At 39.2% G+C, this 17,309-nt stretch overlaps 1 protein-coding gene across 11 annotated transcripts; it reads left to right on the top strand.

Annotated features, from left to right (window-relative positions):
- LOC105026489 (troponin T, fast skeletal muscle isoforms) lies at positions 1 to 17,307 on the top strand. 11 transcript variants are annotated; one of them, XM_020054456.2, is made up of 16 exons: positions 1 to 19; positions 3,700 to 3,738; positions 4,001 to 4,014; positions 4,775 to 4,783; positions 6,282 to 6,392; positions 9,999 to 10,016; positions 10,394 to 10,414; positions 11,067 to 11,085; positions 11,865 to 11,904; positions 13,061 to 13,177; positions 13,401 to 13,478; positions 13,559 to 13,672; positions 13,934 to 14,043; positions 14,190 to 14,280; positions 15,714 to 15,754; positions 16,999 to 17,307. In XM_020054456.2, the coding sequence occupies exons 2-16, from the start codon at positions 3,719 to 3,721 to the stop codon at positions 17,033 to 17,035; spliced, it is 840 nt and encodes a 279-aa protein (XP_019910015.1). In that variant the 5' UTR covers positions 1 to 19; positions 3,700 to 3,718; the 3' UTR covers positions 17,036 to 17,307. The 11 variants fall into 11 exon arrangements, with proteins under 11 accessions (XP_019910015.1, XP_010896278.1, XP_010896279.1 ...); XM_010897976.4 differs by lacking the exon at positions 1 to 19 and adding an exon at positions 1,058 to 1,196 and having other exon boundaries at positions 4,772 to 4,783; XM_020054449.3 differs by lacking the exon at positions 1 to 19 and adding an exon at positions 1,089 to 1,196.
- Positions 17,308 to 17,309: the final 2 nt, after the last annotated feature.

Raw genomic sequence — 17,309 nt, 5'->3', positions numbered from 1 at the left:
GATGTCACCAGGTGAAAAGGTAAACAAATAGATATGAATGTGAAAACCCATCACATAAACATGTAGATGTGAAAATGTAAATGTCAAGTTTTATCATGGATGTGAAAACACTTTTATAACCCTTTCGATGTGAAATGTAAATGTTGAGTTTTATCATAGATGTGAAAACACCTCACATAAATATGTAGATGAGAAAATATAATTGTTACGGAATATCATGCAAAACTGAAAATGTTACGGAAAATGTGCAAATTAATTAACCAACAAAAAAATACAGGTAAAGATTACATTTTAACTTTTTTAAGAATGTAGATTTAACAGAATAATCAAGCAACATTTAATAAAGTTCTGAAAGCACACAAATGTAATTGCATTTACTCGGACAGTATAATGGTTGTTTTTCAAATCGAGAAGGTGTAACTGATTAAATGTCATACTTACTTGATTAAATAACGGTTTAACGATAACATGACAATAAAGAAAATGCAATGCCTGACAATAAACTAGAATAACTGACATTATCCGCCTTATATGAAAGAATGTAAACAAAGAGTATTACAAAATAATTGTAGAGCTCCAGTATTTAAAACAACAAGTCAAAAATCCCAGAGGGGTGAAACATCATAAATCACAATGGCCAGGTTTCGTGAACCTCTGCTCTGCCATCCCAAGCCTCACACTCACAATCGACTGACTGATCGGTGAATCCAGTGAGTGATATCTCTGTTTCCACCGCGGGAACAGACAGGGGGCGTAGCCTGGATGCCAAGCCGCTGAGGTATGAGGCGCCCTCAGGTTCTGCTCACTAGGAACCCGCTAACGTAAAAACACCCACTGCGACGCTTAGATCATTTATGCTTGCCTTGGATCAAGACAAATATAGCATTGGGCACATCTCAGCTGCTCATTAACACAACCCCCCCACCCACCCACACACACACAATATTCCTCCTCCTTTAACGCAGTGTATTACATCCATCTCCTTGTTGAGGAACCGGGGGGGGGGGGGTTAAGATGCCACAGAGCCCCCTTGGCTCCCCTACTTCACACTGTCAGACCACAGCCAATAAGCAGCTTCAGAAGATCAAGTATCACTATAACACAAGGACTTATCCGTTGAGGGGAGTTTGCGGAGCCCTCATAGCCCATCTCTGCATCATCCGAGAGTCGCTATCAGTTCCTTCAACTCTTCTGAGGTAAGAAAGAAAGATTGATGGATAGATGGATATATAGAATGGGAAAGGTTGGTACAAGGAGTTTTGATGGCGTTCTTGTCATTTAACTTACTTTCTGTTGTCCTTGGACATATGTGTTCCACTGATGCAGAGAGACACTATTCAAAATGTTATTGATTCTCTAGGTTATATTTACAACAGGATTAATCTATAGCCACTACTACTAAGTTTTAGTCATTTATTTGACGCACTTAAACAAAGCAACTTACATAAGCCATTTGGGTTAACTGTTTTGGTTCAAGGACACCTTGCCGGCTCCAAGGCTTAGTCCAGCAACCTTCCGGTCACTTGTCAGATTCTCTGACTGCTAAGCAATCTGTCACCACTTCTAAACTGCTCCAACCCAACTGCTTGGGACATTTGAGCCGGGACTCTGGACTATGGGACATTTAAAATCAAGTAACCATTTCTGTGTTTAATTATATTACAGTAAATATATATTTTTTTCTCACATTTTTATCATATCATTTTCATTTCTTTTTTCATATATCATATTTTTCTTCAGTTTCTAATATGGAGTGAATCACAGTTACTAATTTTTCCAGAAATCTTTATTGGAAGATTAAAGAAGTGAATAAAGGAATAAGCATACAATTCAGAAGTGTCCAACCTGGGTTTCTGGAAAATCTGGGAATGGTATTCTACAGGAATGGTATTTTTCAAATCAATTTTCAACAATAACAACACCTAGTAGACCAATGGAAAAGTCCTTTATATTGAATGCAAACGCAGGACATCAGTAGTTCTCAAGGTGTTTATTATTATTGTTTGGGCAAGTAAGAAGTCTGGATTACAATCTATGGATGGGTACTTTAATTACAGTGCTATCCAGATGTGGAAATGAAACCTGGACTGGGCTCGACACTGAACCATTCACAAGTCACATCCATTTTCATGCTGTCAGACCCGAACCCCCTAAACTCCCTGAGGCACTGTTCTCAACAGCCAAACAATTTACAAACCTATCCGCTCGGTTGTTATGCCACATCATGCCTGCGTAAACAATGGTAAAGGCAGCTTAGTGTTAAACGGCTGGTATGTTGACTATCATATTGATTGGAGTACAGCTAAAAGTCGAAGGGTAATATTGGACATCCTTGCCATGTCCTCTTGCTCTCTAACTGTCTCAGGCTTTTTATGAAACCCAACAAACCACTTCAAGCGCACACATGCCGGAACACAAACAGGCATACATTTATTCCTAAGCGTTCAAACACACACACACACACATAAACACACACACACACACACACATTTTAGACATAATTCAAACACAACCAAACACACTGATAAACATATGTTTCAGTGTCCTGTTGCCTACAGGACATACATAAATATTAAAGTAAACCCAAGAACTGTCCTTAGAACTACATTACAAATTGTATTTTCAGCATTCTTATTTTGTCAAATTTTTTGTGTGAAATGTCAAACATCAACTGGTCTTTGACCTCACTGGAACTGTGCGTTTCGTCACTGCCATCATCTTATATTTGATCTTTCATCTTTCTTGTGATTAATGAACATGAATAGGACAGGACAGGAGAAAGGGATTTGGGAGCTATGTGGACAGAGAAGGTCTCAGCTGAGGCTGAGAAATACGATCCTGATGGGATAAGCCAGGGGGGCCATCTGCAGCTGCAACACTAAGTGTGAAAGATTCCTCTCAAGACACTTTATCCATCCAGAGGATTACAAATGAAGGTTCTTCCTAAAAATAAACGCACTCTAAAAAAAAACAGAAGAAAAGGTCCTTGGAAGATGTGTAAGATCTTTTGTAGGAGCCATTTTTTGAGGTTGCCATGCCGTTTTATTGTGAAGCACCCTGAGAGGATCCTCCACAATCCTTCTGCTTGAAGAGACTGTCTGACCTATGCAGATTAGGGCCAGTCTCCAGACTATAATCTGTGTCCACAGTTTCGGCCCTTGGAGTGGAGGCTAAGATGAAGGAGCCTATGGGCGGTCTTGGGAGCTTTCTGGAGCCCCTGTGCATACATTTTTATGTTTTTGCTTTTATTTGGGCTGGATATTTCTAAAGCCAATTCATGACAATGGCTGATTTTAAATGGGATTTGTAAAAAAAAAAATAATAATAATATCAGATGGTTGAATGATTGGTCTAGCAGTCTAAAGCACTTAAGCCTGAAGTGGACATGGGTTTGTTCTAGCCTGCTTTCCTAGTACTCCCCCTACCCTTCCTGTATTTTCCAACTTCCTGTATGTTCAATATTTCATCAATAAAAGCTATACATTTTAAATAAAGTGTTTCCTAGTTGTGTCTAGCTGAGATCATCATTTTACAATTTCTCCAGATTTCCAAACACTAGCCTTAGTGTATATGAACTAGGCAACAAAACATTGATTAATCTTTCACACGGTGTAGCAAAGACTAAATACACTACAGTAGCTGCCAGATAGAGTAATGAAATCCAATACATTTCTAATTGTCCTTGTTACTCTATTTCAGGTGCAAGTCCACTGTCACCATGTCTGACACTGAGGAAGTGTAAGTATGTTTTATGGGGTTGTATTTTCTTGTCAAGCCAGCAAGATAACACATTTCATTCAGTGGCACAGTGAATGAAATGCATGAATTTACCCGTAGTCCTCTGTTGGAATGAAGTTTGGTAGTCGTAACATTACTAATGTTTCAAATCATTTTCACTATGGATTATTTATGGGGTCTTTCATTTAAATGAACGTTGGTGGTTGATTGTGAGGTGAATAGGCCTAATAACGTTAACTATGTGCTATCTTTTATTTTTCAGTGATCAGATTGAGGGTGAGTAAAAAAGCACTGACAGGATAATTAAACTGTTTCAAAATGTATTCTTACTGTGATGACAAAATGCATGTCTCTGAAGTGAAAACTCCTTTAAGCTAATGTCTCCAGTACTGTTGCAAATATTATTTCTATAGCTATGTCTCCCCCAAGTGGTTCCTAAAGTAAGAATCCTCTTATTTATGTTCTCATTAACCAAAAGAGTTGCAAATATTTGCCGATTTCTGTGCAAGCATTGCTTGACTCTAATAACTTGTGTGTTTCCATCAATGTGATACTTTTGAATGTTATAATACCCTTCCATTTAAAGTATAGAGTGTATTTTTAGGACATCATCATGTCTTTTAAAATATTTTTATTGTGCTTGCATTGTATCTTAAAATGTTATTCCTTTTTTATCTACATTTTGTTTATTAATCGTGAAAGTATGTATGAAGATCCTAAGATGCTTCAGGTTCCTTCTTGACTGTAAACACAATACCATATGGAACGACTACAAATTATAACCTGCATGAATATTTGTCGGTTTAAATAAGATTTGTCAGTGAGCAGTCATTGATAATGGTGTATGTTTAGTTAGCATGGATTTGACTAGCCCTAAGAAATATCAATCTATCTATCCATCTATCAATGTATCTATGTATCTAATTAATCTATCTATCCATCTATCTTATAACACAATGTTGCAGGGCAAGGCTATACTGACAAATTACCTTTGTTTTTGTATTGTTTCAACATATTTCATTTGCGGAAAAAGAAGATGAGGAAGGTAAAAAATATAATTAATCTGATGATTCGGTGTTAATAAGATGTTTCCATTATTACTAAATTGGTCAACTCTTGCCACTATTAGTCTGAAATGTGTTTGACAATGCCTGCTTTGCCAACTATTTCAAACAACTATTTTTAATTGTACCATTTAAGATACAGAGTATAATGTTTAGCTAGCAGTGGGTGATGCCATATTAAAAATGCAATATCTGTTTTTACATACAACACGACCAGCTTGGGATATGCTTCATTCTCTTATGACTCCTGGTCTGCATTAGGTATTTTTTCATCCAGGTGGAGAAAAGAAAATCTGTAGTAACACAATAACCTCAAACACATCATTCAACCTCTATAATTGTAAACTAACTTATGGAAATCTTGGCCATACTGCATCTGTTGTAATCCCAGAATCCGCACATAAAAAAAATTCCTAGTTACTGATTAAACATGTAAAGAACACACCTGCTTGTTTTTAATTCAAACTAAATACATTGGGAACAATATGAATTATGTTGAAAACACATTAATGACTGTAGTAACAACACAGTAGGCATTACTACATAACTACATTGTCACATGTTTTTTGTCTTTTGCTGAAGAAGTAATTACACAATTGAAACAAGGAATATGTAATTACACATTCACTAGCTGAATGCAGTGTTACTGCAGGTTATTGAAAAATGTTAATGTAATCATTTATTTATTTAATATTCATGGTTATTTATTTAACAGGCGACATATAGTATTTAACTATTGAGAGGTGACTCTCAAATGTGCAATTACAAAACATTGGTTACACAGTGGAAAAAGAGAATATGCAATTACATCAGTATTTACACATTTGAAAGAAACTTAATGAAGTAAATGTGTAATTGTACATGCCTTGTTATAACTATGTAATAACTGACAACAGCCATGATACCATGTTACTACTGTACATAGTTATTAGGGCAACTGAAAAGTGTTTCCAATATATTTCCCATTTTGACGCCTAATAGTTTATCAAACTGCCTGTCAAACACTGCCTAGATAAGGTTGACCACATTCCGAATAACTTTGTGATTTTCAACAACTCAGATGACTTAGAAAATTGTAATCAGACAAAAAGGAATTTTTGGGCATGTGACGTTTTCAACCTCAGGTATCTCCGGTATGCAGAAAGCATCATTTCCTCATAACCCATCATGTCTCTCCTTTGAAATCATGCCATGTACCCATCTTTCTCTCCCTCTCTTTTCTCTCTCACCCTTCTCTTTCTGTTTTCCTCACCGTCGCTAGGCTACTCGCTGCGCCCACTCCATCAGTACAGTGCTGTCCACTCCTCTTTTCTCTCATCCCTTCTTTTAACTGAAGTAATCTCATTTTTTCCCCCCTATAACCCAAACCAACTCTCTCTCCCCTTTATCCCTCGAGAGATCATAAACAAAATCGCTAACCTCTCCAAAACCATTTCCTCCCCCCTGGTCAATCGCTGCATGCCGTGTGCTCCGCCTTAGCCGAAGAAGAGGTAGTGGAAGTAGAAGTAGCCCCAGAGGTGGTAGAGGAGGAGGAGGAAGTGGTAGAGGAAGAGGCAGAACCCGAGCCAGAGGAGGAGGTGCATGAGGAAGGTATGTAGCATGGGGTATTTATTCATCCTTCCCATGTGCAACCGCACCTGTGTCCCAGCAGAGGTAGCTTAGCCCCACTAATATAGTTCAGTACCGCTTGTCCCCTGAAACCCTAAAGCGCTGTTGTAAACTGTTTAGCTACTGGAGGAACCTCTTCTTCATAACTGTCTACTATGAAGAAATGTAATGATCTATGTACTGTATGCGTAGTCTGTTTGATGGAAACCGTTACTCCTTTTTGACAATTAGAATTTTTAAATACGTTTACTGAAAGCTGCCACTTAACGTAATCTGAAATGGTAATGCTTCGGGGACAAAGGCTGCGGGGCTTGGGGACAAAGTGAAACAACTACATCAAAGTCTCTGAGCGAATGACGTAACTGATTGAAATGCTACGTGTGCTGACCGTAGCACCGACTAGCCGTTTCTCACCCGTTATTAAAGATAAAGAAAGAATACTGTTGTTCTGTCAAAGTGCCTTTTTTGGAATTAAGAGGTTTCATCAAACAACACATACATGGACATGACATGTGCGTTCCCAAAGCACCCCTCTTCCTTACGAAGTGGCTTTAGCGACTTCGTTTTGAACTGCTAACTTGAACGATACCAAATATAACCCTAAGGCGCAAACCCCCTGTGGCCACCTCTGAGGATTTAATAAAAACATGGCAATATCTCTACCTTCTATAAGAGGCTAGATGTTTTTTTTTAGACAAATAGCTGATATTTATCCAATTCTCTCAGATCTCCACAAGAGGCTAGGCGTCCTACGTGATGTGATAGGTAGATTTGGGATTATAGCTTTGTGCTACTCAGAAACCTTTTGTGCTTGTAGGTTAATAGCTACTCGGGCTGATGCAAAGCTAACCAACCCAAATCAGCTAACTGCTATTTTCCAAACAGACAATCTCACCTCACCCCAAGCAGTGCTAACAATGCTTCTCCCAGAATGCAACCGGAGAAAACATGACGTGCACTTTTAGCGCTCAGAACTTTCTGCATATGTTGGGAATGTTGAAGAACCTAATTGTTTCTTTATATAGAAACAAAGTTGTCCATAAATCCTGTCTGTATTGAATATGGCAAATGTATGAATATGCTCAGTGAGGCAAAGAAAGCTCCCATAACTAATGTAATATTAGGCTATAACCTAATATATTTGCATGGATCAGGGTCTTGTCAATCATACCTGTTCCTTTGGCTCTTTCCTAATCATCCCAATGAAAGTAAGGGTTTTGAGGAAATCCATAATCCCAATCCATAATGAACTATGTTGTGTTTTACCTTATAATATTACCATGGATGAAGCAAGACTTTTCTTCATGTAAAGAACCTTTCTTCGCCACCTGAGAACTTGTATAAAACATATTAATCTGTCTGTAAAGTAATGATGATAGTTCTCACATTGTAGTGTCGTTATACATTATTCAATAGGGGTGTGTGGTTTATAACCAATATGACATGGCTGAGGGTAGTCAATCAGCACAATGATATGTGGAGTGCCAGGGAATCATGCTACAACCCTGTTTCTAAAAACGTTAGGACACTGCATAAAATGCAAATAAAAACAGAATGCAATGATGTCCAAATCATTTATCCGAAAATAGTACAAAGACAACATATCAAATGTTGAAACTGAGAAATTACTGTTTTTGGAAAAATACATGCCCATTTTGAATTTGATGCCAGCAACACATTTAAAAAAAGTTAAGCCAGGGGTATTTTTATTTTTGTGATGCGTCACCTTTTCTTTTAACAATACCCTGTAACTGTTTGGAAACTGAGGAGACCAATTGCTGTTGAAAGTGGAATGTTTTTCCATTCTTGCTTGATATATAGTAGGATTTCAGCTGCTCAACAGTTTTGGGTGTCCTTTGTTGGATTTGTCATTTCATAATGAGACAAATGTTTTCAGTTCGTGACAGGTCTGGATTGCAGGCAGGCCATTTTAGCACCCTAACTCTTTTACTACAGAGCCATACTGTTGTAATATATGCAGAATGTGGTTTGGCATGAAATAAGCTAGGCCTTCCCTGAAAAATATTTTATCTGGTTGGCAGCATATGTGGCTCCAAACCTGAATATTGTTCAGCATTTATGGTGTTTTCACAGAAGTGCAACTCACCCATGCCATGCGCACTAATGCACCCCCACACCATTGATACTGGTTTTTGCACTGTTCACTGATAACAAGCCAAATGGTCCCTTTTCTCTTTAGCCCGGAGGTTGCAGCATCCATGATTCCCGAAAATAATCTCAGATTTTTATTTGTCAGACTACAGGACATTTTTCCACCTCACCTCAGTCTATCTAAAATGAGCTTGGGCCCAGAAATGGTGCCGGCGTTTCTGGATGTAGTTTATATATGGTTTCTTCTTTGAATGGTAGAGTTTTAACACAGTGAAACGCACTGTGTTCACAGAAGATGATTTTTGGAAGTGTTTCTGAGCCCATGCTGTGATTTCCACACAGAATCGTGTCTGTTTTTAATGCATTGCTGCTTCAGTACCCAAAGATCACGGCCATCAAATATTGGTTTTTGGCCTTCTCCTTTGCATACAGAGATTACTCCAGATGATCTGAATCTTCTAATGATATTATCTACTGTAGATGATGAGGTCCCCAAACTCTTTGCAATTCTACATTGTGATATTTTATTCTTGAATTGTGGCACTATTTGTCAGCGCAGTCTTTCACAGAGTGGTGAACCCCTTCCCATCCTCACTTCTGACAGACCCATCCTCTCTGGAATTATCTTTTAATAACCAATCATGTTACTTACCTGTTGCAAATTGACCTAATTAGTTGTGTGATATTCCACCAGGTTTAGTTTTTTAGCATTAAACAACATTTCCAGTCTTTTGTTGCCACTGTCCCAACTTTTTTGAAATGTGTTGCTGGCATCAAATTCAATGTCTCCATGTATTTTCCAAGAAACAATTACATTTCTCAGTTTCAACATTTGACATGTTGTCTTTTCTGAATATAGGGTTTAAATGATTTTCATCGTTGCATTCTGTTTTTCTTACAATTTAACACAGCATCCCAACTTTTTTGGAAACAGTGTTGTACAGTGGTCAAACAGAAAAAAGCCTTATTGTGATTATAAACCAGTAACCAATGTCATTAGAACACCAAAAACCTATGTTTGTGTCATACTCACGCAATACCATCTGATGTAACATGGCTTTCAGCCGATGAGCACGCAGGGTTGGATTCACCCAGTTTACATTAGCAGTGTATGTTTATTATAATACACGTTCTGGAATTTCCTTAAACTGCAATGTTTTCCCCACATCTATTTTCATGTATAATGTATTGTACCGTATATGACCGCAAACACCTCAATTTGGCTGAATGAATGCTCTGCAAACTTGTGCATTGTGAAATGAACATGCGGCGAATGTGCTAGTCGTCGCCAGGGTTGAACAATTACGGAACCTTCGCAAACTACCCAGGATGGTCAAAAATCCCTTTGGAGGATTTTCTGGAAGTTTCCGGAGTTTTCCAACCCCAGCAGGCACTGATGGCTTGTCCTTGGCCTGTGTATTCGTAACTAATAATGGTATCTGTTCTGCTCCTGCTTTGGACGCTTGCTGCATGCAGAGGCCTATGAGGAAGAAGGTATGTGTAACCTCATTCTTAAACTGTATCCGTACTTCTGAGTGAACTGATGGAGACCGTGTCAGTCTACGGTCTCAAGTTTGGGCGTTTGGCCTCGCTGGGCTCGAGCAAGACCTCCCCACGTGTCCATGTGCTCCAGCAACAAAATACTGCTCACACCTTGTCTCCTGCAAAGAAAAACATGTATATATATATATAATTCCCCCATCCTCCTGACAGTCAGAGTAATCTCAAAACCAAGAAACGGATTTTGCTTGAATAGTTTGTCACAAGAGGCTGTGTGAAGAAGGGTGTTGGGACAGAAAATAATGTAGTGACTTCCCTGTTCATGTCCCCCTTTGCTTTTTTTCTTTCTGCACGACTTTCTGGCAAACCAGTGGAAGAGGGAGAACAAGATGGTATTTTGTATTTCTTTCTCTAGAAGGATAGTGCTAATGCTTTGCCTGGGTTTTTTGTACCTTTCTGAGTGTGAGGGTCAAGCCAAAAAGCTAATCACAAATTACAAGATATTTTGGTACTTATTGACAATGGTCTGTAATGTTTGACTTAATAATGTCTTTCTGCCCCACAATTTCCAACGTTACATTTGGAATACAATTAACATGTTTCATCCAAGTTCTGAATTCAGTCTTGGATTGTGGAGTGTATATCTGACAATTAAGTGGTGAGCAATTCCCTATATAGGTATTAGAATATAATTAAACTGGGATAATTATATTTATAAGCAGATTCCATGTCTGTTTTTATAGGTGTTCAATTGTACACAATCATTCCACTAACACACACCAAATTAACATAGTGAATTTGAAAGTTAGACCTTAACTTGCCCATTGTAATTACAACGGTTAACTTGCTCATTATAATAATAATTTGTAAATTGTTTTATCAGCTAAAAGCAACCTGAAACTGCAGCCCGTGTGTCCACACGGATGTCCCCTTGATTAACAGAGCACCCATTTTGGCTTGTTGCCTGAGATCTTTGTCATGGACTACCCATTGTGTGTAAAGTCTCTAACATGTTCTTCCCTTTTATAATTGTTTTACGTACAGAGGAGAAGCCCAAGTTCAAGTGAGTAGTCCAACCAACAACAACAATATCAAACCAGTCCAAACTGTGTTTGTGTGTCCATCTGGGTTGAGATAAATTCAACAGAGAAAAATCCCTTTATTATAACCTACTAAACTTGTGGGACTTCGTCAAGTTACTACCAACATGAAAACCCAGTTTATATCTCTATTTTGTTTATTACTGAAAATGCCTTAAAAATTAATTATACACGTTAATAAACTTATTAAAAAGCACAGATTTTGGCACAGAGGTAGTTGTATGTAGCCTGGTAAGACAGAAATGAAGCACGCCAAATGTTAATATTAATTTAGATTATCCTCTTTTAAGATGCAATTGGAATTATGTCCATAGCATTCAAACTGTCAGCCTTCCGACTGCTTACCTTTCTGACTGCTAGGCTTAAAGATACATAAATGAAAAAATTACTCTCAACAATTGGTCTAGCATTACAGAAAGGTTTTTCAATAAAACATTTCAATGTGTACAAAAATTCAATTGCACATCTTAAAGTAATCTACAGCCACGGTGTTACCTGAGTTCATGACCTTGTTAATTGACAAGGTAAAATAAATAAATAAAAGTCATGTTTTTATTGGATTTGTTAAAAATTTGAATGAAAAAAAAAAGAAATGAACTTGATCCTGGCTTCTATGTGTTTCATAGATTTTAATTTACAGAACCAATAAGTTAAGCAACAGAACCAAGTTAATATTTCTCAGTTGATGTAAAGAATTATACAGAGACTAATTTATTTGTTGGCATCTTTTAACTTTCTGTAGAGTCCCTAAGATCCCTGATGGTGAAAAGGTGGACTTTGATGTAAGTACCGGCGATTACATCTAAAATGTTTGTTTATTATCTGAGGGCATTTACAATTAGTGCATTTATCTTAAGATAGATTGGTGGGCCATATATATACACACACAATGGTGCTACTAAGAACATTTTGATAAGTACATTTTTTTCCCTAATTCAAATCAAAAAGTGATACCTTCATATATTTTTGATTTATTACACATAGATTGAAATTTCTATCTTAATGATTACAGCTTATAGCTCATGGAAATCCAAAATCCAGTATCTCAAAATAGAATAAAACATTTACGATCCAAGTTTTGACCTGAGAAGAGCTCTAATCAGGTAATTATCAAGATTACCGGCTGTAAGCGTAATCATCAAGATTGAAACAAAAAAAGGCTTGAAATGTTTCACTTTATGTGTAATGAACCTACAATATATGATGGTGTCACTTTTTTATTTGAATTATGGAAAGTCTTTGAGATGCACCTGTAATATATACACCGACCAGCTATAACATTATGACCAGCTGCCTAATATTGTTTAGGTCCCCCTTTTTCCGCCAAAACAGCCCTGACCCGTCGAGACACCACTAGACCTCTGAAGGTGTGCTGTGGTATCTGGCACCAAGACGTTAGCAGCAGATCCTTTAAGTCCTATAAATTGAGAGGTGGGACCTCCATGGATTAGACCGGTTTGTCCAGCACATCCCACAGATGCTTGATTGGATTGAGGTCTGGGGAATTTGGAGGCCAAGTCAACACCTTATGTTGTGTTCCTTAAACTATTCCTGAACCATTTTTGCAATGTGGCAGGGCGCATTATCCTGCTGAAAGAGGCCAATGTCATCAGGGCCCTTGTCAAAGTCCCTCAGATCATTACGCTTGCCCATTTTTCCTGCTTCTAGCACATCAACTTTAAGGACAGAATGTTCATTTGCTGCCTAATATATCCCACCCACTGACAGGTGCCATGATAACGAGATTATCAGTGTTATTCACTTCACCTGTCAGTGGTCATAATGTTATGGCTGATAGGTGTATATATATATATATATTTATAAGCAGAGTCACTAATCAAAATAGGGTTTTTAGATCTGGTAATGCAATAATATACTTAAGGATTCCACTCCCTCTGTCCCTCTGTCGTTCACTCTCTCTGTTTCTCGTTCTAACAGGATCTCCAGAAGAAACGTCAGAACAAAGATCTGATTGAGCTGCAAGGTCTGATTGATGTCCACTTTGAGAACCGCAAAAAGGAGGAGGAGGAGCTTATCGCTCTGAAGGAAAGAATTGTGAGCGGTCATGAACTCCCGTTACGCATGCAAAAAGCTCAGAGAGCACGGCTGCAGAAACTGTGTTTGACTTGATGAACGGATTAAACCAAAACAACCGGTTGACATTGACCTTTCTGGGCCATTCTGTCTCAAAGAACTTGGACGATAGGTACATTCACCATTAAAGATGTTTCCTGGTGGCAGACGCGTGTAATCCTGTGTGTATGTCCTCTCCTTTCAGGAAAAACGCCGATCAGAGAGAGCAGAAATACAGAGGGTTCGGGCCGAGAAGGACAAGGAGCGTCAGGCCAGGCGTGAGGTCTGTACCGCCGCAAAAGCAGATTCCCATCCGGGGCGTTCTAGGGACGTCATGCCAACTTGCATGTACTGGTTCTACAGGAGGAGAGGATGAGGAAGGAGGAGGCGGATCAGAAGAGGAAGGCGGAAGACGACGCCAAGAAGAAGTCAGCTCTGACAAACATGGGTTCCAGCTACACAAGTTCCTTGCAGAAGGTAAGGGATGTCTGGACATGTCTGCTCCTTGATGCCTGAATATACGGTTACAACAACCACCGCTGTTATGTTATTATTACTTTGCTATTTTATTTCCTGTATAATATTGTTTTAGTATTTTTTTAAACAGCGTTGTATGTGGGAAATGTGCGCTTTCAAATGAATATGTGTTGACTGACTACTGGTACAAGAAGATGTTCACATTTCGTTTGCTGACGGTTCGTGCTTCTGATTGTTTTGATGCTGGCCTTCCACCACCAGGCTGATGGCAAGAGAGGTAAGAAGCAAACGGAGAGGGAGAAGAAGAAGAAGATCCTGGCTGAAAGACGCAAGCCACTCAACATCGACCATCTGAACGAGGACAAGCTGAAGTAAGATCTTTTTTTTTATTTGGTGGAAGTTTGGATATATTTGTGGCGTTAGAAATGAGGCCATGAACCTGAGCAACTTCTCATGAATGTAAGACCGACCGTATTTGATCAAACCTAAATGTTTGGCTGTCGTTTTCCTTGTGCAGAGACAAAGCCAGGGAACTCTGGGAATGGATGCACCAACTGGAGTCTGAGAAGTATGAACACATGGAGAAACTGAAGAGGCAGAAGTATGAGGTGAGCACTTACACATACACCTGGGGTACTACTTTTATAGAGAAACTATTGGAAAATATTTAAAGTATTCAAAACTGAGATGATTGATCCCAGTTAGATTGTACTGTAAATGCCCTTTTTTCTGTTTTCCACTGATTTGTAAAGTTTACATTGTTTACTCAGGCCAGTCAGTTGTCGTTTCAACGTAGCAAAGATATAAAATCCATTCAGAAAGAAATCTATTGGAATGTATCCTAATAACGCATTTAAGAGCTGATTCTTGGACACCAATGAAGCCTCAGATAAATGGCGTGTTTCAGTCCAGGGCATGCTTGAGACCAATTCATATTCCACAAACAGGCCAGTGTCACAATTGTAATGACTAAGGTCTGAGACCATTATCCGTGGAGATTGCACTGCCCAAATCCGCACCTCCCCACATTTCCCAACCAAAAAGCTAACCGCAATGTTCCAGAACACTACTACTTCTGTGTGTATGGCCCAGTTGCTGCCACAGAGCTGCACCCAGGTCCTAAGAGAAGCATGGGGGATGGACAGGTAAGGGGCCTGTTCTGCCTACATGGCACAGGACACTTCAGAAGGACCCTGGAAACCAGACCCAAACAGGGGCAGCCATGTCAACCCACAGATGAAAGGTGACATGTCAGGGGTCAAAAGTCAGAGGGTGGCATGGTGAACTTAACACCATATTCCCTGTATAGTAAAACATGTTTAGCAGGAGCCAAAAGGTCTAACATAGTGCACTAAATAGAGTGAGGATGCCATGTTCGAAAAGTGTAACCTCCCCCGGTCTCCCCGATAGCAGTGACCAATATAACGATGGCACCTCTTGGCTGTATGTCTACTCCCAACCAGGGCAGCCTGTTGCACCCTGAAGGTAAGTGACTTTTTCTGCATTGATGTGAGAGGCAAAAGTCAGCCCACCGGGCCAGTCTCGTTCGATGCAAAAAAGACGTGAAACCTTCATGTTGAGGTGGGATCAATCAATCAATCAAATGTATTGTCACAAAGTGCTTTTACAGAGACACCCGGCCTTAAACCCCAAGGAGCAAACAACAGTAGTGTTGAATTTCAGTGGCTAGGAATAATTCCCTAAGAAGGCAGAATTTTAGGAAGAAACCTAGAGAGGACCCAGGCTCAATGTGCAAAAGGGTTAATTATATTTATATATATAAAAACATTGTTTCAAAGTTAACACAAATTACAGTCAGACTGGACAAGCCATTTATGATCAATACAAACCAGGGCTGTAATATTCTGGTATGGTTGGTGAGCGGGCTCACCTCGCGGTCTTTATGATGGTCTTTGTCTCACCTCACGGTCTTTATGATGGTCTTTGTCTCACCTCACTGTCTTTATGATGGTCTTTGTCTCACCTCACTGTCTTGTTGTCCTGCTGAATTCGTTTAAACATTCTCATGTGTCATTTTCAGGTTATCTCTCTCAGAAACCGTATTGATGAGCTGCAGAAACAGTAAGTCCCATCTTTCCAAAGCAGATTCCTTCCTCTTACAGACACTACATCCAAAATAACACCCCATTTCCAAACTATGTGGTAATGTACTATGCAGGAAAAAGGGTGTCTTTTGGTACTGAAGAGTCTCATTACTCAGACTAACTGGATGATAAGATCAGATGCATTTTCCTGTCATTGGAAATTAGTCTTGTGTTGCTTTCCTGGAATCACCCTAATTTCAATCTGCAATAGAGTATTTGACAAGTGTTCACAATGTTCATAGTTCAACACATATGCAACACATACATCTATGCAACTCTAATGCGCCACTGTAGCAGTAAGAAGCACACAAAATGCCAGTCCAACCAGGCCGGTAAACAAAAACAGACCTGTAAAAAGGTTGGCCAGTCTTTTTGGAAAAGGCAAGGCCACTGGAAACTATTGGGGTGAAGTGTATATAGGAATTCCATTGCTGACCCCCTTGAAATACCATCTACCTCAGGAGAATAGACAATGTTGACTGATTTACCCTGGTCATATTGTAATCATCGTGGTATGATGCAAATGAGAGAACCCCTGTCCAAGCCAGAGACATATTTATAGAGACATATTTATATTTATGTCAGTTCTTAAAGGTGGAATTACCATTCGTTTATAATTAACCTCACAGGGTTCTGCCATAAGCCTTTCATTTGCCCTAACATTCTACAAAGTCATACTGAAGCAAATAACATACTCAAAGGGGAAAAAAATTTATATTGCCGTCTGTCTTATTACCCAGGCCTAGGTTGTGCAAGAGTGACTTTCATTGCGTCTGATTTTCAGTTTGTCTCTGATGAGTCCTTTCAGGTTACAGATTTATGTCTTGAGGTCCATGCAATGACTAGTTTCTCAACTGATAGTAATTCCACGGAGAGCTGACATGGCAAGACATTGCAAAGCTTTATGGTCAGGCAACTAAAACCGATACTGTCCAAATTTAATGCCAAAGCATGCAATAATATTACACAAATAGTAGGGTTAGCCTATACTGCAATATAGCTTGTAGTACATTTACTGCTTAATAATTTATCAGGCCATTTGTAATTTACATAAATGTAAGGCTATGTTAGGCTAAATCTGGATAGAAACTATAAATTGTTACCATGCCTGAAGTGGATATGACCAATGGGTGCTGTTAAAATCCAGTGCATGACACTAGAGGACGCACTGAGTGGAACAGGAAACCTGACGACTGTGTTTCTGCTATTGGCGCATTACAGCAGCAAGAAGGGAGCTGCGGCCCGTCGCAGGAAGTAAACGGCCCGCCAGAGAGGCCTCACCACCGGAGTGTGACTGTCGTTCTGCCCGCTCTGGTATCGGCAGGCGGCACATGCCTTTGGTTCTGTCCTCCATAACCACGCAGACCCCAACTAGACAATCTGCACTGGACATCCGACTTTCTTCTTTTTGTAATGTGACAACTGTTGTCAAAAATGTAGTCGCTTCCTTCTTCTCGAGTCATGTCCTCGCACAGCAGACTGTTTAGGTTCTCAATCTTTTTTTTTTTTCAATAAAACGATGTTCGATTATT

This window comes from Esox lucius, chromosome 2 (assembly GCF_011004845.1).
Source record: "Esox lucius isolate fEsoLuc1 chromosome 2, fEsoLuc1.pri, whole genome shotgun sequence".
In the NCBI taxonomy this organism is placed as follows: Eukaryota; Metazoa; Chordata; class Actinopteri; order Esociformes; family Esocidae; genus Esox; species Esox lucius.
This window is presented reverse-complemented; position numbering and strand designations above follow the sequence as displayed.

Excerpts from the sequence above, each read along its gene's own strand:
- LOC105026489 (XM_010897976.4), top strand. The coding sequence starts at position 3,719 with ATGTCTGACACTGAGGAAGT. Across the intron at positions 13,673-13,933 it reads ACACAAGTTCCTTGCAGAAG|GCTGATGGCAAGAGAGGTAA; the intron begins GTAAGGGATGTC and ends TTCCACCACCAG. Across the intron at positions 14,044-14,189 it reads CTGAACGAGGACAAGCTGAA|AGACAAAGCCAGGGAACTCT; the intron begins GTAAGATCTTTT and ends TTCCTTGTGCAG.